Source organism: Heloderma suspectum, chromosome 4 (genome assembly GCF_057233095.1).
Source record: "Heloderma suspectum isolate Gila_16-S chromosome 4, 16-S_ref, whole genome shotgun sequence".
In the NCBI taxonomy this organism is placed as follows: domain Eukaryota; kingdom Metazoa; phylum Chordata; class Lepidosauria; order Squamata; family Helodermatidae; genus Heloderma; species Heloderma suspectum.
Window position 1 is genome coordinate 184,978,216 of NC_139461.1, and position 26,680 is coordinate 185,004,895.

General features: G+C 48.2%; 1 protein-coding gene across 1 annotated transcript in view; it reads right to left on the reverse strand.

Moving 5' to 3' along the window:
• The window catches only part of LOC146347836 (complement factor H-like), a 48,804-nt gene extending 22,390 nt beyond the window's left edge, over positions 1–26,414 (reverse strand). The window contains exons 1-5 of the mRNA XM_084851482.1: positions 26,254–26,414; positions 14,717–14,887; positions 13,321–13,509; positions 8,400–8,582; positions 7,391–7,603 (exon numbers count right to left, since the gene is read on the reverse strand). Of these exons, the coding sequence (XP_084707608.1) occupies positions 7,391–7,603; positions 8,400–8,582; positions 13,321–13,509; positions 14,717–14,887; positions 26,254–26,317 (820 nt within the window). The 5' untranslated portion in view covers positions 26,318–26,414. The remainder of the gene's footprint in view (positions 1–7,390; positions 7,604–8,399; positions 8,583–13,320; positions 13,510–14,716; positions 14,888–26,253) is intronic.
• Between the last annotated feature and the right edge of the window lie 266 nt (positions 26,415–26,680).

Genomic DNA, 26,680 nt, shown 5'->3' on the forward strand with positions numbered 1-26,680 from the left:
GGCCTCACCAAGATCCATGGCGGAATTTTCTGACATCCCTAACAGGAGCTGAAGTCCAAGCTTTTACTGAAAATATGTACTCTAGCTAACTTAATCTTATACATATCTACTGAGAAGTAAGTCTCATTCAGATTAATGGTGCTTACTCTCAGGAAAATGGATGTAGGATTGCAGTTTTGGAGTCATGAAACAACTGTTTCATAAGAAAGGAGCCCGGTTTTCATGGCGGGGGGCAGTATAAATGCAAAAGAGCTTAAAAACAGATAGCCCAATAGATTTAAAATTATTTTAAAAATCAGGATAGAAATAAAATACTGATATATTTAAGTTAAATATGAATACAATAAAATGTTTCCATAACATTTAAAAATAATTTCCCATCAGTTATCCAATGTCTTTGCATATATTCTGTACAGGACATTGGAAAGTAAGAGCAGATTTTATGCTTTACTGAGCAGTTTGGGTAGAATACTGACTGTATACATTTCCTTACATTTCTACATATAAGAGCTGTAGACTCCTATTTTTAATGAAAGCAGAAAATTCTGCTCCCCCGCCCCAAACGTCTACAGTTTTGAGATGGCTCCTCTTAAACCTGTGTATATTTATCTTGGACCAAGCCCTATTGGATACAATGGAACTGTTACTTCAAAATAAACACACATTGGATCACACTGTTAACTCTTGGGTAGGGGTGCACGAAAGTCACTTACCTGGTCTTGCAGCTTGCTTCGCGGTGGGGGGGAGGCGCTTTGCTGCTCCCCCCGAAGTTCAGGCCAGGGGGGGAGGCTTCCCTCCTCACCTGACCGAAATTCAGGCTGGGGGGGAGGCTTCCCGCCTCGCCCGGCCGAAATTCAGGCCGGGGAGAAGCGCCCCATCTCCCCGGCCGCGAACCTCAAAAGAAAAAAAAACGCCCCTGTGATAGACTACGTAACGATTAACGTAGCCTATCACGGGTGACTTTGAAAAAAAAAAAAAAGCGCGTACACAAATGGCGGCCCCCATAGGGAGCAGCCATTCACGTTCCTTATTTGGTCCCCGTAGTCTACGTAAAGATTTACGTAGACTACAGCAAAAATAAGGGCAACGCTATTTCTCCCCGAACAACCTTCAGAGGACCGAATGCGTTGGCACTCGGCCCCCCGAAGTTTCGGGGAGAAATTCTCCCCCATCCCTACTCTTGGGCATTAATTTCTACAGTAAGCGGAATTGCCAAATCCAACCTGCTTTGTCAGCTACAGTTTTTTGGTACATGGTTGGCATGTAATGAAGTTTGTTGTACCCAACTGGAGTTATAAGAGCAGTAGGAACACTCAGTCTTTGCTACAACTTTTGTTTGCATCTGATTAGGAAAATAGTTAAGGGTACCACTTCAGAATTTTGGGGCAGCAATTCACGACTGTCCAAAGTTCCCCGCTTGAAGATTGTGATGCAAAACCTATCAATACACAGAGTGAGTGGTTCTTTGGGAAGCTGATTTAGGGTGTCATGAAAGGACAGCAAATTGTTATGTATTTATGTATTCATGTATTTATTAATTATTGTATTTTTACTCCCAGGGAGAATTGCTTGTGGGATGTGTTCTATCAGATGCCAAAGCCATTCAGCCACCTGTGGACCTAGGGAAGGGGGTGTCATTTGCTCTTCTGCCTCGGGCAGCAAAATGTCTTGGGCTGGCCCTGTGCCTCATGGAGTAGGGTAGGTTGGGCAGAGGGATGGAGTTCTGATGCAAAACTGCAAAAAGACTCCTGATCCTTTCTATATTAAAAATAACTGCTTTTTAAAAAAATTCTCTATATATACTTTTCTCTCTCAAGTAGGGATGTGAGAACCCACCCCAGCTCGGGTTCTCTGGGCGCCTGCTGAAGCACTGCCCACACTCACCCCTCCTGGACCCATGTTCAGGGGGCCCCATGAGCTCGGTGAGTTGGCTGGATTGACCATGATCCCATCCAGTGAGTGCCTGCCATTTCCCCACCTTTGTTTTCTGCATAAAAAAGGAAGCTTAAAAAATGTGCATATTTGAATGTGTGCAGTTTGGAGCTGGGAAAGCTTAATATGTGCAATATTAGAGGCATTATACCGCTAATATTGTGCATATTAAGCTTTCCTGGCCCCAAACTGTGCATATTTAAATATGCACATTTTTAAAACTTCCTTTTTTATGCAGAAAACAAAGGCGGGAAAATGGCAGGCACTCACTGGATGGGACTGAGGTGAGTCTGGGAGGGCGCGAGCGGGCACGAGTGGGCGCGAGAGGGGGGCAAGTGAGGACAGTGTCTCGGTGTGCACAGTCTGGGGGTCGTGGGTGGGGGAGGGGGCCCAATGGACTCCCTGACCCAGTCGGGTGCCCGCTACATCCCTACTCTCATTTTATACACCACTGTGACCAAGAAACAAACCCCCAAATGAGGTTATGGAATAAAGTTGGGGGAAATATCCCTTTATTTTCAGGGGGACACTCTTCTTCCATGAATGTTGGGGAGACGTTCAGCAATTTTCAGGGGGAGTGGCTGAATTTCAAGTCTTTTTGTCTTACTTATGAGGAGGCCAAGGAGTATCTTACTTTGTTTTTACAACAAAAAAGCCTTGCTGTCACTTCAACAGGTGGGTTGGTCACTCCGGCTGTGTTCCTAGAATAGAATACCTCAGGGAACTACACTGCATCACAATGTAGCATGATTCCCAGAGGAATTCTTGTGGGGAAAGATTGGGTCCACCTCTTCTTTAAGGTATGATGAACATTCTTAAAATGCTCCCTACTCCCGCCCTCCAAAATCACACCTTCAGTGGGAATTTTTGTCCCTGAAACTGGAGAGAATTGCAGGACAAGAAACCTGAGAAAATCACAGGGCCAAATACCTAACCAAGCATTTTTGTAGATCATAGCAGGTTTGATTTTCAATTGCTCCCATTAAGTTCTATGAGCCAAAAGTAAAGGGTTGTAATATCAGGAAAAACTTAGTGGTGAAGGGTGGGAATAAACCTGCCTCTTCAGTCCAGACACTGGGGTTACCCTGTGGTATCTTTCAGTTCACTGCTTTAATTTCATTTAGGGCTGAAATGATCATTTGATAGGGCTGTGCATTGCTTCGGCCTGAAGCCCAAGTTCTGAGCCAAAGAGGGCTGCTTTGGGCCCCTTCTGAGGAAAGGCACAAAGTGGCACAAAGAGGATTGAGTTGCTCCGAAGCACTTCAGCGGTGCTTCAGAGTGATCTGGAAGCCTACCCTCACTGCTGCCACTGCTCCTCAGCCTCCAGCTCCTTACCTGGGCTCTCAGGACATGCACCATCACAGGATCTATTTCCAGAAATAAAGGGAGGCACCATTTTAAAAATAGTGGCTCCCTGGAACAGGAAAACTACTGTCGGTGTCGGTCCCAAGGGCCCAAGTAAGGAGCTGAAGGCTCGCATGGTGGATGGGAGGGATGCAGGATTCAGCCATCTGAATCCTGCTTCTGTTCTGGAGGTGGAAGTGGGTTGCCCCCCCCCAAATGAGCCCAAAGGGAATTGGGCCCACCTCAGAAGCCCATAAGTGGTCTCCAAGACAGATCAGGGGGTCCCTGCACATCAACTTGCTCAGATGCAGGATCAACATAGCCCTGCTTGCACCCGGCAGTAAGCAGCACCTGTACTTGCCTCTCTTCTGTGAGCCACTGTTCCCTCCCCCTTTCCTTTCTCCATAGCCAGAACCTTACCTTCAGGCAAGGGAAGGAGGTGGCAGGTGGGGTTTGTTCAGTTAAGTGTCCCTGCATCCCTACTTTATCCCATTCCAGTGGGAAAAAATCCCAGCCATTGCCATGAGAGTGGACAACCTAGTATCCACCAAGAGACCCCATGTGCCTCTACACACAGCCCTGGTACTCCCCATAACTGGAAGCTCACTGGGTGACTTTGAGCCAGTCACAGACTCTCAGCCCAACCTACCTCACAGGGTTGTTGTTGTGAGGATAAAATGAAATGGAGGATGAGAATAATGTAAGCTGCCTTGGGTTCCTTGCAAGAGGAAAAAAGGAGGGATATAAATGCAATAAATAAATAAATAAATAAATACTGACAGGAGCCCAAGGCCCTCCCTCCACACCCATCCAAGGGGCATTTCATTCAAAAACAATACGTGCCAAGAGAAAGCTACTTATGTATACATTTAGAAGCAGGTGACCAGCCATTTTCAGTGCTCTTGGAAGTGAATACCCAGCCTTACATGGATTATGCATTCACATTCATGCTGATTCTGCTTAGGATGGAAGATGCCATTAACTACTTCTGATGGGAGGCATGCCAATTCTATGGGGGGATATTAAAAGGGAAGACAGAGAGGAAACCTTTATCTTCTCTGATGCTGTCCAAGATGTGCAACTACGATACAGTTGCTAAAGGCTGAATGCACTCTGAAATTCATCATGTAATGCAAACGGCTCATGATTTGCCAAATATAAGGTGCAGCTAGGGATGGGGGAGAATTTCTCCCCAAAACTTCGGGGGGCCAAGTGCCAACGCATTCGGTCCTCCGAAGGTTGTTTGGGGAGAAATTCTCCGCCCCCCGCCCCCCCCCCCCCGGGATGGGACTTAGATTTCACGAATGTCCCTCCTGGCGGCAGGCCCCGGCGGTGGTTCGGCAGGTCTTCGTCAGGGGCGGGGGCGGCAGCCAGTCTTTCGACCGGCTGCCGCAGCCGCCATTACAAGAAAAGTAAAAAAAAAACAACAACACCCCTGTAATAGGCTACGTAACGATTAACGTAGCCTATCACGGCTAGATTTGCAAAGTCAGCCGTGATAGGCTACGTTAATCGTCACGTAGCCTATCACGGGTGACTTTTTTTTTTTTAAAAAAGCATTTTTTTAAAAAAAGCTATTTAAAAAAATAGCGTTGCCCTTATTTTCGCCGTAGTCTACGTAAATCTTTACGTAGACTACAGGGACCAAATAAGGAACGCGAATGGCGGCTCCCTATGGGGGCCGCCATTTGCGTACGCGCTTTTTTTTTTTTTCAAAGTCACCCGTGATAGGCTACGTGACGATTAACGTAGCCTATCACGGCTGACTTTGTAGATCTAGCCGTGATAGGCTACATTAATCGTTACGTAGCCTATCACAGGGGCTTTTTTTTTTTTTTTTTCTTTTGAAGTTCACGGCCGGGGATACAGGGCGCTTCTCCCCGGCCTGAATTTCGGCCAGGCGAGGCCAGAAGCCTCCCCCCTGGCCTGAATTTCGGCCAGGCGAGGAGGGAAGCCTCCCCCCCCGGCCTGAACTTCAGGGGGAGCAGCAAAGCGCCTCCCCCCCCACCGCGAAGCAAGCTGCGAGACCAGGTAAGTGACTTTTGTGCATCCCTAGGTGCAGCATGTCATGAAGCTCTCTGTAGAAACTCGAGCTCAGTTCCATAGCCTCTGTCTGCCTATTACAGTGAACCAGCAACTCTGGGACTTCAGTCCATCACTCTGCTGCCAATGACAGCCATCCAGCTCCAGCATTGTGGTGAACCTGTAACTAGGGATGTACAAAAGTCACTTACCTTTTTGACGGGGTGATTCGTGGGGGGGGGCACTCTGCACCTCCCCCCGAAATCCTAATCCATCCGGCTCCGCAGAGATTCCGTGGACATCCGGCCACTGGGCAGCCTGCAGGGGGGGGGGAAAACAGTGTACGCAAATGGCGGTGGCTGCGGCAGCCGCCATTTGCATTCCCTTTTTTTCATCATAATAGCTTACGTTAATATTTACGTAGGCTAAAACAGCAAAAAAAAAAAAAAGGGAATGCAAATGGCAGCCACCAGAGCTGCCGCCATTTGCATATGCTGTTTTTTTTTTTTTTTAGCTTGCTGTGATAGGCTACGTAAATACTTACGTAGCCTATCACTGCCTACGCAGGGATGCAAATGGCATCCCTGCATTAGCTGTGATAGGCTATGTAATTATTTACGTAGCTTATCACAGCTATGATGAGGAAGCGAATGGAGGCTGCAGCACGGCCACCATTCGCAAGTCAGCACGGATGGCAGCAGGTAAGTGCTCCATTTCGAGCGCCTTTCGTGGGGTGGGGGGGCAGGGGCTTCGTTCTGCCATGGATTTTGGGGGCGAGATCTGTGGCAGAATTCTCTGACATCCCTACCTGTAACTAAACACAGCATAGGTGTCTTACCATATCCACACTGCCAAAATGACACATCTGATAAGGATGTGGCCTTTAACAGCAGTAACTTTCCAGCATTTTAGAGCTTGAGAGAAGATGGAAAGCACTTAACCCAGCATGTTAACCTGAAAGGTTTTTTTGCTAATGGAATTTAACAGCATTGTTTGCATTAGGGGTGAACGAAAGTCGCTTACCTTTTCTCGCAGCTTTTTCGCGGTGGGGGGGAGCGCTTCGCTGCTCCCCCCGCGAAGTTCAGGCCGGGGGGGAGGCTTCCCGCCTCGCCCGGCCGAAATTCAGGCCGGGGGGGGAGGCTTCCCGCCTCGCCCGGCCGAAATTCAGGCCGGGGAGGAGGCTTCCCGCCTCGCCCGGCCGCGAACACGAAAGTAAAAAAAAAAAAAAAACACGTCCCCTGATAGGCTACGTGACGATTCACGTAGCCTATCACGGCTAGATCTGGAAAGTCAGCCGTGATAGGCTACGTGAATCGTCACGTAGCCTATCACAGGTGACTTTAAAAAAAAAAAAGCGTGTACGCGAATGGCGGCCCCCATAGGGAGCCGCCATTCGCGTTCCTTATTTAGTTGCTGTAGTCTACGTCAATGTTTACGTAGACTACGGCGAAAATAAGGGCAACGCTATTTGCGTTGCCCTTATTTTCGCCGTAGTCTACGTAAACATTGACGTAGACTACAGCAACTAAATAAGGAACGCGAATGGCGGCTCGCTATGGGGGCCGCCATTCGCGTACGTGCTTTTTTTTTTTTTTAAAGTCACCCGTGATAGGCTACGTGACGATTCACGTAGCCTATCACGGCTGACTTTGCAAATCTTGCCGTGATAGGCTACGTGAATCGTCACGTAGCCTATCAGGGGACGGTTTTTTTTTTTTCTTTCATTGCAATGGCGGGGGCGGCAGCCGGTCGAAAGACCGGCTGCCGCTCCCGCCCCGCTCGAACACCGGACAAACCGCCAGCCGGACCCGCCGCCAGGAGGGACATTCAGGGAAGGTAAGTCCCGTCCCGGGGGGGGGCGGGGGGGCTGAGGATTTCTCCCCGAAACTTGTTCGGGGGGCCGAACACGTTGGCGCTCGGCCCTCTGAAGTTTCGGGGAGAAATTCTCCGCCATCCCTAGTTTGCATTACTTTTCACATTGTTGTTGCGATTACCATTCATCTACAGAAAAGCACCCGGAGACACATGCAATTCCCTGCAAGGTCCCAGTCAGTGAGGACTGGCTCTGTCACACCACACCATCTTGAGTTACCTTTGCATTCAGGAAACACTACTGGCCTTCCATCGCACTGGATTACAAAGGCGGACTGGGAAGGATTTGTTGCAAGTGTATATCCTGGTTTACAGGTAAGCTGAACAGAATTACCATGTTGGAGGTACATATTCTGAGAGCCACTCTCATTCAAACCCCCTTTCACCTCTATCTTCTTGCTTTCCATTTCAGACAATGAGATTGCACAGGGATCTGTGATGACAAAGAAAATTAGTTCTGTTAGCAAAGACAGCCATATCCATACTCACTATGGCTTGTAGCCAATGTTAACCCTACTTAGAGTAGACCATTGAAATGAATCAGACTTATCTTAGTCATAAGTTCCACTCATTTCAGTGGGACTAGTCTAAGTAGGGCTAACATTGGCTAGAAGCCCGTATTGCCTTATTGGACAACTGAAATATTATGGAAGGTAATTATAGGTTTGTTTGAGCATTGTGCACAACTCTTAGGCTGCTCACATCATACTGATTCTTTTTAAAACAACAACAGCAACAGAGAATTCTCAGTTTCCTGAGGATTCCTGTGAAGAATTCATAACAATTAAGGTAGTATAAAACCAGTATATGTGTTTAGTGTTGATAGATCCAGAAAGTTATCCTGCAAAAGGTATACTAATATTTGGCACCCATGTACTGCTTCTCAGTTATTCAAAGTACCTTACATAGACAGTTTCAGAAGTTCTTACAAGTTCTCTGACAGGTATGTCAGTATTTATTGCTATCTTTGTCTTACAGACTGGGGACTCAGGCTGATAGAACAATAGCTTGCCTAAATCCAACTAAAGGTAATGCATTGGAGCCAAGTTATGACCTGGGAATCCCTTGTCCAATACCTCATGAGACTCACCATAATGGTATATTCTGTAAAAGTAATGAAACTATCCCTGTGAAAGTCAGAAGTTACAATCAAAATCAAACAATTAATTTGTAGAAATGATATTTTAACAATTCATATAAATTGTATGACCACTACATCTTGTTCTTACCTAGGCAATTGGGCACTTTTGTCCAGTTCCCATTGTTACAAAAAGATCTTTCATGTCCTTCCATGGCATAATATCTTTGGCATTTGAATTCTACCGAAGAGCCAGATGTGTACTGTTTCTGAGATAAGCTAATAATGTCTCCATTCTGAATAGTGGGTGATCGGCTACAGTTTTTTCCTCTTTCTAGTAATTAATGAAACAATAAGAATGATGACTTGGTCTACTCATCAAAGCTTTGGAATTATACACAAGTATTTCCAGACTGATGTTGCAAGTCAAATGGGAAGCTTAAAGGTGGCAGAAAGCCCATGTGTCTGAGAGGAACATGGCTATCTTAATCCTTACATGAATTGGACTTATGTATTTGGACTAGTTAAGTCTAGTTATGTCACCGAAATTCATAATGCTCACCTATTTAGCAAGCCTGGACCAGCATTTTACAAATTTACGATTAAGTTTGGAATTGATTGCCAGTTTCTGAGCATATGCAATTATCTAAACAGTGCTATTTCTTTGCATGAGCTAAGTTGTTGGATTAACCCTTTCCTTGCCTGTGGTAAACTGTGAGACTGTCATATCTCTTACTCTTGTCAGATCGGATTTCTGTTGCTGTTGCTCATTCAGTAACTTCTTTTATTTGGTTTGGTAAGAAAATGTGTACTTTACATACTTCTGCTGGTAGGTCAAGCAAATAAAGATTTGCACAAATTACAGCTGCAAAATGTGCAAATTTGCATGATTTGTGCAAATTTCGGCTGCAAATTGCACAACTTTTGTGGACAAAAACATTGCTGGAAATTCTGCCAGCTGGACTGACTTGTTGCACACCAAGTTGGGTCAGCTGGTGGGAGATGGAACGGAGTCTGGGGAGCTGAGCCAGTGAAAGCTCCTCGAGTTTCCCCTCTCAATGGGATTCCTCCAACATCCCTAAGACACATGTGTGCAGCCTCTGACCACACAGCCAACACCCCATACCCACCCCTCCTCTAGATTGGCAGGGCTGATTTTATCTTCCTCCTCCAGAATATTTAAATGATTCTAAATTTTGTATGTTGGAAATTTTACACTATGTTTTATTATAATGTTTTATCTCTGGCTTGTAATTTTTGTGAATTTGGGGGGCCACCCAGAGAGCTTTGGCAATTTGGGCAGTATAGAAATTAAAGAAATAATAATGTTTCTTCTCTGTTTGCTTCTTCAGCATGTTTCATCAGGCATGGGAAAAGTAACCCACTGTCAGGAGCGCCCTAGGTGACTCTTAAAATCCCCTCCAGTAGCCAAAACAAAACGCAGACAAAAGGGATTCTTTCCAAGGCTTTATTCCTTTATAACCTAATGACTCTTTCAGATGCTAATTGCCATCGACTAAGCAAGAAACTGCATAGTGTATCATAGCTAGGGATGACAGAGAATTACGCCATGGATTTAGTGAGGCCGAATGCACTGGAATTCAAAACCTCCAAAATCCATGGTGGAAGGCATGCCACCCCCCGCCACCCTGCAGAATCCCCCCGGAACGAAACTTACCTGGGGCTCCTGCGGCAGCGGCGGCGGTGGCTGGTCTTTTGGCCAGCTGCTGTGGCTGCCATTTGCACCCTGCCAAGCTGCCGTGATAGGCTACGTAAATATTTACGTAGCCTATCACGGGAAAGAGCAGGGATGCAAACGGCAGCCGCTACGCCATTTGCACTGCTGCTCTTTCCGTGATAGGCTACATAAATACTTATGTAGCCTATCACAGAAAGAGCAGTGGCACACACGGCATAGCGGCCGCTGTTTGTGTCCCTGCTCTTTGCCATGATAGGCTACGTAAATACTTATGTAGCCTATCATGGCAGCCTGGCTGGATGCATTTGCGTCCTCAGCAGCCCGGCCGTGGCTGGAACTCCGGCTGCGGACAGCCCTGGTGTCAAGGGCTCCTTGGAGGCCTCTCTCTGTCTAATCCAGTAGCCAAGTCCAGACACAGACGAAGGGATTCTTTTCAAAGCTTTATTCTTCTTTTACAACTTAACAACTATACCATTTGCAACTAGATCTGAGCAGCACCGAACCTATGCCCTAAGTTGGAACAGTTGGTCCCCGTTTGAAAGGGAATTACTAGCAGACCCCTGAACTTAAGGACTAGGGAGAGTCCCTCCCCTTTTCCCTTGGATCCTCTGGGCGCAGCCGTTGTTTGCGCGCCAACCGGGCACTACGCCTCCTTTCTGCACCCTCCATTTGGCGCCGCTCTCTGCATCGGCAACGCGTGTCCACCAAGTTTGCTATCCGCCCTCGGTCACTGCCTGGACTGCTATCTAATCTAGGAATGCTGGTGCGAGGAATCTCTGTCAGCTGTGGGCCCTGGGAAAGAGGAGCGCCCTCCTCTCCCAGGAGCAACTGCTCTTCCTCAGAATCAGAACTACTCGGGGATTCTATGGGCTCAGTGTCCACCCTGACACCTGGCCAGCGGCTCCGCGGAGCTGCCGTGGAGCGGAGCCAGCCAGGGAGGATTCTGGGGGGAGGGACGGAGCACCTCCCCCCCACCGTGGAAGCCCCACAATGGAACAAGGTAAGGGATTTCTACATCCCTAATAATAGCAGAGTAACCTAAGGTCCATGTACGCTGTTGGTCCCCATTTGGAGAAGGGCGGGAAAAGCTCTGAAACGTATGGGCTAGGAGGGGAGGCTTCCCCCCTTACCCATGGGGCATCAGGATGCAGCCGTTGTCATAGCACCAAGCAGACTGAGCGCCTCCTCTCGGCGCCCTCCACCTCACGCCTCTCTCTGCGCCGGCGCCTTGCATCTAGCAACAACTGATCTCCTGCTCTTTTGCTGCCACGGTCACTATCTCTCTCAGGAATGCAGAAAGGGGGGCCTCTCCCTGAAGCTGCACCTCTGAGAGATGAGTGGGCTCCTCTCCCACAAGTTGTAGCTCTTCCTCAGAATCAGAGCTGCTTTGGGGCTCTATGGGCTCAGTTCCAACTAGGGGTGGACGAAAGTCACTTACCTTTCGTCAAAGGTTGTTCGCGGTGGGGGGTAGGTGCTTCGCTGCTCCCCCCGCGAAGTTCAGGCCGGGGGGGAGGCTTCCCGCCTCGCCCTGGCTGAAATTCAGGCCGGGGAGGAGGCTTCCCGCCTCTCCCGGCCGCAAACTCGAAAGTTTAAAAAAAAAAAAACGCCCCCGTGATAGGCTACGTAAGGATTAACGTAGCCTATCACGGCTAGATCTGCAAAGTCAGCCGTGATAGGCTACGTTAATCGTCACGTAGCCTATCACGGGTGACTTTAAAAAAAAAAAAGCACGTACGCTAATGGCGGCCCCCATAGGGAGCCGCCATTTGCGTTCCTTATTTGGTCGCAGTAGTCTACGTAAATGTTTACATAGACTACGGCGAAAATAAGTGCAACGCAAATAGCGTTGCCCTTATTTTCGCCGTAGTGTACGTAAAGATTTACGTAGACTACAGCGACCAAATAAGGAACAGGAATGGCAGCTCCCTATGGGGGCCGCCATTCTCCGTATGCGCTTTTTTTTTTTTTAAGTCACCCGTGATAGGCTACGTGATGATTTACGTAGCCTATCACGGCTGACTTTGCAAATCTAGCCATGATAGGCTACGTTAATCGTCACGTAGCCTATCACGGGGGCGTTTTTTTTTTCTTTCATTGGAATGGCGGCGGCGGCAGCCGGTCGAAAGACCGGCTGCCGCTCCCGCCCCGCTCGAACACCCGCCGAACCGCCGGCCGGACCCGCCGCCGGGAGGGACATTCAGCGAAGGTAAGTCCCGTCCCGGGGGGGGTGCGGGGTGCGGGGGGGTCCGGAGGATTTCTCCCCAAAACTTGTTCGGGGGGACGAACATGTTGGCGCTCGGCCCCCTGAAGTTTCGGGGAGAAATTCTCTGCCATCCCTAGTTCCAACCCTGACACCCACCTAGGGATGGGGGAGAATTTCTCCCCAAAACTTCGGGGGGCCGAGTGCCAACATGTTCGGCCCCCTGAAGTAGTTTCGGGGAGAAATTCTCCACACACCCCCGCACCCCGCACCCCCCCCGGGATGGGACTTACCTTTCCCGAATGTCCCTCCCAGCGGCAGGTCCCGGCGGCGGTTCATCAGGTCTTCGACAGGGGCAGAGGCGGCAGCCGGTCTTTCGACCAGCTGCCACCACCGCCATTCCAATAAAAGTAAAAAAAAAAAAACACCCCCGTGATAGGTTACGTGACGATTAACGTAGGCTATCACGGCTAGATTTGCAAAGTCAAAGTCATTTGCAATAGCGTTGCCCTTATTTTCGCCATACTACGTAATCTTTACGTAGACTACAGCGACCAAATAAGGAACGGGAATGGCGGCTCCCTATGGGGGCCGCCATTAGCCGTATGCGCTTTTTTTTTTTTTAAGTCACCCGTGATAGGCTACGTGGTGATTAACGTAGCCTATCACGGCTGACTTTGCAGATCTAGCCGTGATAGGCTATGTTAATCGTCACGTAGCCTATCATGGGGGCATTTTTTTTTAACTTTTTATTTCGTGGCTGGGCGAGGCGAGGCGCCTCCTCCCCGGCCTGAATTTCGGCCGGGCGAGGCGGGAAGCCTCCCTCCCGGCCTGAATTTCGGCCGGGCGAGGCGGGAAGCCTCCCCCCCCCGGCCTGAACTTCGGGGGGAGCAGCGAAGCACCTCCCCCCCACCGCAAAGCAAGCTGAGAGACCAGGTAAGTGGCTTTCGTGCACCCCTACACCCACCTGATATCGAAGACCATCTCAAGTTGGGTAATTATACGGTGATAGTAGCAATTCAAAGGGGTATGACATCTCCTTCAAAAGAATTAGGGACTCTGTGAGTAAAGGAGAAAAGGAGCCCTGGAAACACCTGCTTTAAACCTGCAATCAGGCCCTTTCAGTGTTTAAATAATCCATGAGGAATTTTTCAATATTTACAGCATATTTACCAGTGATACAGAATGGCAAATCCATGTGCCCATTGATACACTTTCTGACTGAAGGAGGTGTGAGCATGTATCCCTCCCTGCAAAGGAATTGCAGTGTTTGATCATTCTGAATCAATTGTGCATGTCTGCGGCCTCCAGACAAAAGCAGGTTTTTTGCATCTAGCTCTTCTCTTGAAATACCACAGGGTGCTAGAAGAAGAAGAAGAAGAAGAAGAAGAAGAAGAAGAAGAAGAAGAAGAAGAAGAAGAAGAAGAAGAAGAAAACCATAAGGCAGCAATCATCATGGGGCTCATTTCTCCCTACATAGTACTACATTGGGTTTTCCCTATTTGCATTCGGAGGACTGTCTGAAATCTGGCCTTTGGCAGATGAAAATGTCTGCTGATTAGCTGTTGGCCAATAAGTGCCCTACTCAATAAATGCTATACTGAAATCCATATATTAGATTGTATGCTGTTCCACCTGGCAGCAATGGGAACCCCGTGCCTTAGTATAATTGCAATGGTTTGGGGGAGGACAATGACAATAGGGATCAGGATCACAGAAAGGCTCCCCCAATACTTTGGTCCCAATCCCAATTTCCACTCTGGTTTAAAAAATAATAGATAGTGTGAGGAATTTAGGAGGGTGCTGTGGAAACGAGAGTCTTCCCAGTTTTGATGAGGAACCACTGAGATTTGTTTAAATGTAGAAAGAAAGAATAGAAGAAAACCTTGAGGCACATTGTCCTAAAAGGTATGGGATGGCAACCGCCCTCCCACAATACTCTGAGGAATGTTTCCTATACTTTCCTTATTTTCCAGGGAATTTATTTGAGGCATTCACTTGCCCCCCCCCCCCGCCATGAATGGACAAAAAGAGCTGCACTGAAAATACCACTTGTTAAAATTGTTGCCTCCCAATTGGGGACAAGTGTTTAACAGCACAACCCAGTACATATATGCTCAGAAGTAAGTCCCACTGAGTTCAGTGAAGCTTACTCCCAGATTGCAGCCTGAATGTGGCTGGATTGTGGCCATTCTTTTCTTCATTTACCCAGTAACCTTAGCCATTTTCTGGTATTTCTAGTTATGAAACTGACACCAGGAGACACCTTGAGGAGAGAGGATGTGAATCCAGATTCAGTCCAGCTTTCAATTTTTTTTGTCTCCCTGTAGTTCTTGCATTAAATAACTCTGATCCAGATGTTTCTCAAAAGTGTTAATTACCCAGTTCGCTGTGGATTTTTCAAGGAGCCCCACATCCACAATACCTTACCAAAATTGCCTCTTGATACAATCCATTAATGGAATTCAGGATAAAACAACTTTGCATGCAAACAAGTTTTCAGAATATCATTCTGATTTTAAGTTTGTAGCATTCAAAATAAACAGAATGTGTCCTCTAATCCTCTTACCTAAACACTTTGGGGGAGGTGTCCACTTTTGTCTTCTGCATACTATCCATTCATTCCCTTCCAAGCTATATCCAGGATTGCATTTGTACTGTGCTCTGTCACTTTCCAGATACTCGGTCTTCTCACCACTTACAATTTCCCCAAAATCTACATCAGGTGGTTCTTTACACACTGCAATTATATTTAGCATCACAATAACTTCTTTTTTCATTGTTACACGAGCACAGTGCATAATTAAAGCTTGAAATTTCTGAAACTGAGTGCATGTCAAACATTTCCAAGATTATATTTTAAATTTCAGGAACTAAATAAGAACATAGAGAGTAATTGTATGGCCACCAGACAGTGTCTAGACGGCCGTAGAATTTCCCAGTTCCTTGGAACCAAGGTTGGACCCAGCAGTCCAACCGTGGTTGCCAGGAGCCACACTCCCCAACCCCTCCCCTGCTGCCTCATAGGCAGCAGGTTCTTGCTGGTCTCCGCTCTTGGAAATGAAGTGCAGAGCAGGTGATTAGGGAGCATTCCTGGGGGCAGGGAGGGGAGGAGAGTATGGAATCTGCTTATACATCTTCCTATGTACTGTGCAGTGGGGCCGTGGTGGCTTAGTGGTTAGGACACTGAACTGCAGACTGGAAAGTCGTCAGGACAGCAGTTCGAGACCCAAGTGCTGCGTGACGGAGTGGGGTCCCATCTTCGGTCCCAGCTCCTGCCAACCTAGCAGTTGGAAAGCAAGAAATTGCAAGTGGATAAATAGGTACCACCTTGGCAGGAAAGGTAACAGCGTCCTGTGCACCTCGGTGTTCAGTCATGCCGGCCACATGACCATGGAAGTGTCTTCGGCCAGCGCTGGCTCTTTGGCTTAGAAATGGAGATGAGCACCACCCCCTAGAGTCGGACACGACTGGCTGGGGACACCTTTACCTTTACCTTTATGTACTGTGCAGCATCCCTCCTTTCTGTTCCAATGCGGCCTGGCCAGATAGCCAAAATGGGCCATCTAGCCACAAAAGCAGGGTGGGTGGAGCATGGAGGAGAGGATCCCCTCCATGCTCCACCCACCCTGCATACAATAGTCAGCTTCCTCCAACTTCAGAGGCAGCCAACTATTCTGATAGGATTGCACCCTTAAGAACACAAGAGGAGCTATGCTGGATCAGACCAAGGGTCCACCTAGTTCAGCCTTCAGTCCACCCCACGAGCAGGCCATGAGTGCAACAGCACCCTCCTGCCCATGTTCTCCAGCAATTGGCGTACATAGGCATACTGCCTCTGATACTGGAGGAAGCATATAGCCATTGATAGTCTTATCCTCCATGAAACTGTGGTCTTCACACCAGGGGTGCACAACCCAGTCTCCACTAGGCCTTAACTGTGCTCCCTGCAGCCCACCTGCCGCTTCCCAAATTCCCCATTCCCTCTCCACCTTACACAGATTGTTCTTTCTCTGTTGCTGCTAGCAGCAATGAAGAACTACCAGTATCAGGATTGCTAGGAGAGGAGGTGAACTTTGCAACCTGTGATTGAGGCAACCAAAGTGTGTGGCCTTGGCTCAGCAGTATGTAATATGTGGCTCAGCAACTCATATTTTGGCTCAGCAGTACATATTTCCTCATCCACCAACCCACTGACAGCCATCTCTTTGGCAGTCAAGCACAAAGAATCCTTGCACACAGCCCACCGCTACATATGCATAGGGACCTGGGATCTCTAGCACTAATCCAACCATGGCATTGGAACAGAACTAGAGCAGGGTATCTCTGTTCCCTGTGGATGCATGAGAAATTCATTTCTGTTCATTTTTTTTAATCAGGATTTACCCAGTTTGCACCTTCCAGACCGTACATAGCCAAGCTTACAATGCGATTCATGGACCAAAAAGAATGCATTGGATAGCACGCATAAATTTGAAAAATGTAGGGATGTACGAAAGTCACTTACCTTTTTGAAGGGTGACATTCGCGGTGGGTGGGAGGCGCTCCATCCCTCCCCCCGAAATTCTGGCTGGGGGGGAGGGACGGAGTCCCTCCCCCCCAAATCCTGGCAGGCCGGATCCGCTCCGCAGGGATTCTGCGGAGCCGCCGGCCAGCTCCTCCAGCGGCCGGACATCCAGCCGCTGGCTAGCAGGGATGCAAATGGCAGCGGCCATAGCCGCCACCGTTTGCGTCCCTGCAGTCAGCCGTGATAGGCTACGTAAATGTTTACGTAGCATATCACGGCTGATTTTTTTAAAAAAACAACGCGCATACGCAAATGGCGGTGCCCATGGGCGCCGCCATTTGCGTTCCTTATTTTGGCACGTCTTAGTCTACATAAACATTTACGTAGACTAAGATGGCGAAAATAAGGGGAACGCAAATAGTGTAGCGTCTACGCTATTTGTGTTCCCCTTATTTTCGTCGTCTTAGTCTATGTAAATGTTTACATAGACTAAGATGTGTCAAAATAAGGAATGCAAATGGCGGCGTCCATGGGCGCCACCATTTGCGTACACGTGGTTTTTGGGTTTTTTTTTAATCAGCCATGATAGCCATGATTTTTTTAAAAAATCTAGCCGTGATGGGCTATGTAAATCTTTATGTAGCCTATCACGTTTTTTGTTTGTTTGGTTTTTTTAACTGGAAATGGCGGTGGCAGCGGCCAGTAGGAAGACCGGCCGCCGCCGAACCGCCGCCAAAGCTGCCACCGCCGCCAGGAAGATCCGCCCAAGGTAAGTCCCGTGCCGGGGGGGGCGGTGGGGCAGACCGTTCCGCCACCGATTTCGGGGGGCCAAATGTGCTGGCATTCGGCCTCTCCGAGATCCGTGGCGGAATTCTCTGACATTCCTAGAAAAATGCGCATGACAAAATGCATACTTTTGAAAAATGTGCACAAATGCCCTTTAATCAATGGGAATGTGCACATTTCAACAACACGCACATTTGAGACATGCATTTGGAAAAATGGGCACAAAAATACATGTGGATTTTCTTGTGAGAAGAAAAATAACAACGTTTGCAATCTGATATGGACTCCAGTCAGAACGAGGTTTGAGATGGAATTTGGAGAACTTCAGTGTGCTCTGGTTTTGCTGATTCACACATCCCTACTCATACCCTCCTAATCAGCCCTCCTGAAAGGAAGAGAGAGGCAAAGGAACTGCTGAGAGAAGAAGATTAGGGATGGACGGAACATTTACCTTCTGTTCCATTCTGTTTCTGCTGGGGGGAAAGAACTCTGTCCCTCCCCCCAGAATCCTTGATGGGGGGGAGGCGATCCAGTCCTCCCCCCCAGAATCCTGCCCGGCCAGCTCTGCTCAGTGGCCAAGCCTCGGAGCTGCCAGCGGGCTCCAGCCACCCACAGCCGGACATCCGCCCCCTGGGCAGGCCTGCAAGGACGCAAATGGCGGCTGTCGTACCATCCTTGTATTTAGCTGTGATAGGCTACTTAAATACTTACATAGCCTATCACGGCAGGGGGGGGAAAAGCCAGCATACGCAAATGGCGGTAGCCACCGCCATTTGCGTACGCTGGGGCTTTTTCCCCCTGCCATAACAGGCTACGAAAATACTTATGTAGCCTATCATGGCAGGGGGAAAAAAACCCAGCATATTTACGTAGCCAGTATGGCTATTTACATAGCCTAATATGGCTATTTAGTAAGTATTTACGTAGCCTATTATGGCTATGAAGAGGAGGAAGCAAATGGCGGCTGCAGGATGGCTGCCATTCGCAAAGCACCGCAGATGGGAGCAGGTAAGTGCTCCGTTTCACGTGTCTTTTGTGGGGTTGGGGGCGGTGGGGACTTCGTCCCATGCGCCTTTCATGAGTTGGGGGGGCTTCATTCCGCAACGGATTTCGGGGGGCCGAATGCACTGGCATTCGTCCTCACCGAGATTCGTCGCGGAATTCTCTGACATCCCTAAAGAAGATCCTTTATTTTCCCTGGTTATGAGTAGGGGTGTATGAAACCCCGCTTACCTGGCTCCGCCGGGTTCCGCAGGTGGGGGGAGGTGATCCATCCCTCCCCCCCAGAATCCTGCCCGACTGGCTCTGCTCCATGGCCAGGCCGCGGAGCAGCTGGCCGGGCCAACTCGCAGTGGGGGCTCCAGCCACTGCCAGGCTGCTGCGGACGCAAATGGCGTCCTGTGTAGGGGCTGCCATTGCATCCCTACGCCGGCCCGTGATAGGCTACGTAAATATTTACGTAGCCTATCATGGCAAAAAAAAAAAGGGAACGCAAATGGCGGCAGCTATGGTAGCTGCCATTTGGATTCCTTTTTTAGCTGTGATAGGCTAGGTGAATATTTACATAGCCTATCATGGTGAAAAAGGGAACGCAAATGGCGGCCACCATAGCCACTGCCATTTGCGTTCCCTTTTTTTGCCGTGAGAGGCTTTGTAAATATTTACTAAGCCTATTACAGCCTCCGCAGGGATACAAATGTCATCCCTGCATTAGCCGTGATAGTCTACATAAGTATTTACGTATTTAAGTATTTATGTAGCCTATCACGGCCATTTGAAAGATGCAAATGGCGGCGGCAGACGTGGCCACCATTCAAGGAGCACCAGAACGGCCGACCAAGGTAGGCTCCGTTCCGGGCCCATTTCGCAGGGTGGGGGGCTTTGTTCCGCCATGGATTTCAGGGGGGCTGAATGTGCTGGCATTCAGCCTCACTGAGATCCATTGTGGAATTCTCCGCCATGCCTAGTTATGAGAGCAATTTTCATGACTGTTTCTCTCTGTTCCTGGAAGGAAAATGCCTCTGGGTCTGTTTATTTGTAGGTAGGGATGTCAGAGAATTCCGCCATGGATCCCAGGGAGGCCAAATTCCAGTGAATTCAGCCCCCCAGAATCCATGGTAGAACGGAGCAACCCACCCCACTACCTCACGGAAGCCCCCTGGAATGGAGCCTAGCTGGCTGCAGCTCCAGCAGCGGTGGCTCTGGCAGCTGCCGGGCTGCAGCCGCAAATGGTGGCTGCTACACCGGCCGCCATTTGCATCCCTTCGCTGAGCTGTGATAGCGAAGGGACGCAAATGGTGGCCTCTACACTGGCTGCCATTTGCATCCGCAGACCTGCTGCAGCAAGATGTCCGGCTGCGGATGCACCCGGCTGGCATCTTTGCGGAGTCACCATGGAGCAGAGCCAGCTGGGGAGGATTCTTGGGGGAGGGACGGAGAACCTCCCCCCCCACCATGGATGTCACTTACGAAACAGGTAAATGTAAGTGGTTTCATACATCCCTATTTTTAGGATCCTCTCCTCTGCTGGAATTTTGGGCCACTGAAACATGGGGACAGTGGTCTGAGAAATACTGCCATAATGGTAGGGGTGTACGGATTCCCCACTGTCTGTTCCGGTGGGGAATCCGTGGGAGGGAGGTGATCTGTTCCTCCCCCCCCCGGGAATCCTCCAGAGCGGTTCCGCTCCACTTGGTTTCGGGGGGGGGCTGGCTTGGGGGTGCTTACATTTCCTCCTGCCAGCCAGAGCCATTTGCCTCCTCCCTGTGCATCCCGATTGCCTTGTCTTTAAAAAAAAAAAAAAAAAAGGCGATCTGGAGGATGTGCGCATAGATTTATACGCAAATAGAGTCATGAATCTTGCGTATAAGTAGGGGTTGACGAAAGTCACTTACCTTTCATCGAAGGTTGTTCGCGGTGAGGGGGAGGCACTTTGCTGCTCCCCCCGTGAAGTTCAGGCCAGGGGGGGAGGCTTCACGCCTCGCCCCAGCCAAAATTCAGGCCGGGGAGGAGGCTTCCCGCCTCGCCCGGCTGCGAACTCGAAGGGTTTTTTTTAAAAAAAAAAAAACGCCCCCGTGATAGGCTATGTGACGATTAACATAGTCTATCACGGCTAGATCTGCAAAGTCAGCCGTGATAGGCTACGTTAATCGTCACGTAGCCTATCACGGGTGACTAAAAAAAAAAGCGCGTACGCTAATGGCGGCCCCCATAGGGAGCCGCCATTCACGTTCCTTATTTAGTCGCTGTAGTCTACGTAAATGTTTACATAGACTACGGTGAAAATAAGGACAACGCAAATAGCGTTGCCCTTATTTTCGCCGTAGTCTACGTAAATCTTTACGTAGACTACAGTGACCAAATAAGGAACGCGAATGGCGGCTCCCTATGGGGGCTGCCATTATCCATACGCGCTTTTTTTTAAAAAAAAAAAGTCACCCGTGATAGGCTACATGACGATTTACATAGCCTATCACGGCTGACTTTGCAAATCTAGCCGTGATAGGCTACGTTAATCATCACGTAGCCTATCACGGGGGCGTTTGGTTTTTTTTTCTTTCATTGGAATGGCAGCGGCGGCAGCCGGTCAGAAGACCGGCTGCCGCTCCCGCCCCACTCGAACACCCGCCGAACCGCCGGCCGGACCCGCCGCCGGGAGGGACATTCGGCGAAGGTAAGTCCCGTCCCGGGGGGGTGGGGGGGCAGAGGATTTCTCCCCGAAACTTGTTCGGGGGGCTGAACACGTTGGCGCTCGGCTCCCCAAAGTTTCAGGGAGAAATTCTCCGCCATCCCTACATATAAGTCTACATGTTCATAGGCTTATATGCAAGATTCACGGCTCTATTTTGCGTATAAGTCTATAGGCACATGCGATCACCCGATCACCTTTTTTTTTTTTTTTTTTAAAGACAAGGCAATTGGCAGGGACAGGGAGGAGGCGAACGGCTCTGAGTGGGAAGAAGCAGCCAAGTGCCATTCCGCCTCCAGTCCATCCCTACATAATGGTCTTTGCTACGTCTTTATTTATGGCTTTAGAGCATTGACTTTTAAACCTAAGAGTTTAATGCTGGATCCTGCCTTTCCAAGCAAATAGGTTCCACAAATTATCAATACTTTTAAAACAATACTATAAACTATCACAACAAACAACTATTCAAAATATTTAACACATACACAATACAAATTGAAGACAGCAGCACAGTCCTTTCTCAGTAGGAAAATATACTGTATCAGTCTGGTTTGGGAATCAAATGTACCCAAAGAAAGGCATTAAAATGAAATACTTCGGGGAAATTAAGAATCATGGCACCAACTGCAAGTAACCCCAGCCCCCATGTTTTCATTGAGAACTTCCCTTTTCCAGTCAAACAATATAGTTGCAGAAAAGTCAACAGTGTCAAACCATGCATGGTGCTATTGACACATTTGGATTTGTGGGCAAGGATCTCTGGGGGAATTTCTGGTTTGTTTGCTTTTTCAGTGTGCCAACCAGAGACAAGGTTTTTTTCCCCTTAGCTAGCCCATGGCTAGTGGCGTACCGGTGAAAAGGTGATCAGTTGTTATGTTTTGTCCAGATACATGAAACTGTGTTATTAGTTTGTGGTCCAGTGTCTGGCCCAGGTTTTGAGCTGCTGGGGGTTAGGGAAGCTCTCAATACAACATTTTGCAAAGGCCTTTCTGCAAGCAGAGGAATATGATCATCTAAAAGTCGTTGACCGAGAGCCGCCATGAAGTCTGGCCACCTGCTGAGGGGAGGGTGCAAATTGCTCATTTGTTTGGAGTTACAATGACCATTGTGGTCAAACTAGACCATTAGGTTTTGTGGAAGACAATAGCTATGATGAAATAATGGTTTTGTTCAGTCATAAGGAAAGGTCTAAGTCCTTATTTTTATTTTTTATGTACAAATTAAGGTTCATTAAAGAGGCTTTTGTAAATCTGTGGGGTGCTACTGATCCCTTGTACCATTTATGGTTAATATTATTATTATTATTATTATTATTATTATTATTATTATTATTATATTAATATCCTGCCTTTTTCCCGATACTGGAACTCAAGGTGGCTTTACAACATTTAAAACTTGTACAATTAAAATATATAAATAGAAATATACAAAAGTTTAAAATATAATTAAATCATCAATAGTATTAAGATTGTATAAAATATGAGAATTAAAAAAACAACAATGATATAGACAATAGTGCCAACCCATCATATCCTTACAGGTCCAGACTATCTATCCCCAAAGGCCTACTGGAACAAAAAAAGTTTTTGCCTGCCTGCAGAAACATACTAAGGAGGGTGATTAAGGAAATCACATAATTTGTTTGTAATAAAAATAGACAAAATATTGTACTTTTACCCTCTTGCAAGAAATGGAAGCAACAGGTTCTGGGCTAAACATTTATACACATGAAGAATAACTAAGGGCGCAATCCTATGGCTGCTAGACAGCGGCTAGATGGCCATAGGATTTTTCATTTTCTGGAAACCGAGCTCAGACAGTGCTTTGAAGCCAGTTCCCAGAAAACCGACTCCCTGCCCCTTCCCCCACTGCTTCGTAGTCAGCACGGTTCATCCCCAGTTCTAAACTCATGAGAGCACCATGGAGCAGGGGAAAGGGGGGTCCTGGGGGTGGGGAGGGTGGAAGCACAGGTACAATGCTTCCTATGCACCGTTCGGTCTCCCCACCCCCTCAGCTCCAAGGTACCCTGGCTAGACAGCTGAAATCGGCCATCTAGCCACAAGTGCAGCGTGGCTGGAGTAGGGATGGGGGAGAATTTCTCCCCAAAACTTCGGGGGGCCGAGTGCAAATAGCGTTGCCCTTATTTTCGCCGTAGTCTACGTAAATCTTTACGTAGACTACAGGGACCAAATAAGGAACGCGAATGGCAGCTCCCTATGGGGGCTGCCATTTGCGTACGCACACTTTTTTTTTTCCAAAGTCACCCGTGATAGGCTACGTGACGATTAACGTAGCCTATCACGGCTGACTTTGCAGATCTAGCCATGATAGGCTACGTTAATCGTCACGTAGCCTATCACGGGGCTTTTTTTTTTTCTTTTGAAGTTCGCGGCCGGGGAGACGGGGCGCTTCTCCCCAGCCTGAATTTCTGCCGGGCGAGGCGGGAAGCCTCCCCCCCGGCCTGAACTTCGGGGGGAGAAGTGAAGTGCCTCCCCCCCACCGCGAAGCAAGCTGCGAGACCAGGTAAGTTACTTTCATACATCCCTAGGCTGGAGTGCAGTTCGGAGGCAGCCGACTATCCCCATAGGAATGTGCCCTAAAGGTGCAATCCTATATTTGTTTGGACAGAAAAAAGTCCCACAATTCCCAACACTGGAGTGGCTTGGAATTGTAGGACTTCTTTTCTGTCTACACATGCATAGGATTGCACCCTAAATTTAAACAGTATTTGATGTGGAGGCTTTGACACCAAACATCTTATGTGAATGGTTTTTCAGTTTCCGATAATTCCAATAGGGATGTCAGAGGATTCCGCCATGGATCTCAGTGAGGCCGAATGGCAGTGCATTCAGCCCCCCAAAATCTGTGGCAGAATGAAGCCCCCCCGCCCCACCATCCTGCAAAAGGCGCACGAAACAGAGCACTTACCTGGCGCCATTCGTGCTGCTTTGCAAATGGCGGCCGCATCTGCGGCCTCCATTCGCTTCCCCATTTTTGCCATGATAGGCTACGTAAATACTTACGTAGCCTATCACAGCTAACGCAGGGATGCCATTTGCATCCCTGTGGAGGCCGTGATAGGCTACATAAATATTTACGTAGCCTATCACGGCAAAAAAAGGGAACGCAAATGGCAGCTGCCGTAGCTGCCGCCATTTGCGCCCCTGTTTTTTTGCTGTGATAGGCTATGTAAATATTTATGTAACCTATCATGGCAAAAAAAACAGGGGCACAAATGCTGTAGCGGCTGCCATTTGCACCCCTGACTTTTGCTGTGATAGGCTAGGTAAATATTTACATAGCCTATCATGGAAAAAAAACAGGAATGCAAATGGCAGCCACCGTAACCGCTGCCATTTCTGTCCGCCGGCTCCGCATGCCTGTGAATGCACCCGGCGGCGGCTCCGTGGAGTTGCAGCGGAGCGGAGCTGGCCAAGTTAGGATTTTGGGGGGAGGTGCAGAGCGCCTCCCCCCCCACCGCAAATCACTCCTCTGAAAAGGTAAGTGACTTTCGCATATCCCTAAATTCCAATTGGGATAGAATTGTCCCCAAAAGCTATAAGGATAAAAATACCAATTTTAAAAAACTAGATTCAGGAGGTAGGACTGAAACATTGCATGGCAATCACACCTGATCACGGTGGAGGAATACCTGGAGCACAAACACAAATATTTTATTATTTTTTTCAGCCCTGTTAGGGTACAGAGACAGGGTACAGAGAGAGCCATTGTATAGCAGCCCTCAACGTTACCTCATTTCTAAAGAGAGAAAACTTTTTGGTGGCTACAAGCTAAGGCTTTGCTGTGCAGCACATCTATCCACTGAAAAATGGAGGGGGAAGAGAAACATAGGGCATCTCTACACCAGCCACAAATCCTGCATTTAAAACAGGGCTTTCTGCTCCCATTTTAAATGCAGGATCACAATGACTCCCTTTTTCACATGCTGCCTTTCCCCCCACCCCTTTCCCCTTCCTTCTCCCTGTATCTGAGTCTTCCATTATCTTACAATGATCTCCCTCCTCTTCTTGCCACTTTGCCTCATTTCACAGAGGGAACTCAAGTGGAACACAACAGGGTAATTTGATAGCTCATTATCTGTGATCTATTTAAAAGTGGAACAAAGGGCATTTAGTGCAGGAGATGCCTTGGCGGTTCATGGCATCATGTAAAGAGCCTGCAAACTTCCATGAAAGAGCAATCTCAATCTCAGGATAAAAGCTCCATGTGAAGAAAGCCATAGTCCCCCATCACTGGATAAGCTGAAGGTATCTGGTGGAATGGGGTGAGGAAAGTGGACAGGGGCAGAGGAATCCTGGTCAGGGATGGAGAGGAACCCCAGGTGGGGGCACAGAAAAGCACATAGGAGCTGAGGATAGCTTGTGGGGTGGTGGGGAATCTGAGGTGGGGGCTCAGGAACCCCAGGCAGAAAATAGTGAGGAAGGTGTACAGGGGCTGGGGAAGCCATGCAAGGTTTAAGGGAATCCCAGAGAAAGAGGCGCAGGGAAGGTGCCTGCAGGTGGGGAGTCCCAGGGAGGTTGTGTGAGAAACTCTCATGGAGGATGGGGAATCCTGGGGGGCAGGAGGGGATTAAGGTGTAGGAGAGAAAAAAGCCCAGACAAAAGCCAGAAGGAAAGGGGTGGGAAAAGCTCACAACAAAGCTAGAGTGTGAGTGGGGAGGAGAGTGAGAGTGTGTGTTTTATGTGAGAGAGAGAGAGAGAGAGAGAGAGAAGCACACCAGAGAATGAACAAGTGAGAGAGCACACCCACCAACTGACACACACACAAATCCCTTTCACTCAGAAAGTGCTACACAGAGATAAAAGGGGGATGCTCCCAACATTTTCAGATTGGCTACACAACCCCTGGCAATTTGTGGTGCCACCCAGGACACTTTTTAAAAAATGTCAAATATGCCCATGGGCCCCCAAAATGTTGGAATCCCTAGGAGCTTCATGTTATGAGATCAACAGGTGTCACTTTATAAGCAATACAGTTTGGAGTATCTTGCAATGGCTGGTGTTTGTATGTTTTTTCTTCTTTTGTTTTTTGCAGCTCACTTTAACTGACTCCCACCCCCCTTTAATACTGCAGCAACAATTTCCTGTCTTCATTCATAACTTACCATTTTGGGAGGCACAGCATGTCCACAGAAGAAATGGGACAAGACAGACCAGCCAGCTCTTCATACCTCTTCAGGCAACCTATAGCTGTTTTGTACCACAGAATCCTCACTTCCAACTATCTAAGGTGTGTATTCTTTGTTTCTTCCTCTAGCCCAATGTCATTGCTCCTTTGCTGTTATTTGATATAACAACCTGGCAAGAAGGAGAATTACTGGAATGAGGCAACGAACTTTGAAACTCCATGGGGAACGTTTGCAAAAGGTTTGTGGGTTTTGTGTTGCAATTCTGGCAGCCGTGGTTAAAGCAATAGCCCTGAATTTGGTGTGCTGTTGCCAACTGTACATCAGAACAACAATGACAATTAGAAATATCCCTGCCTATCAAGGCTACTAACTTTTGAACTAGCCATGTCAGCTGTCCATTAAC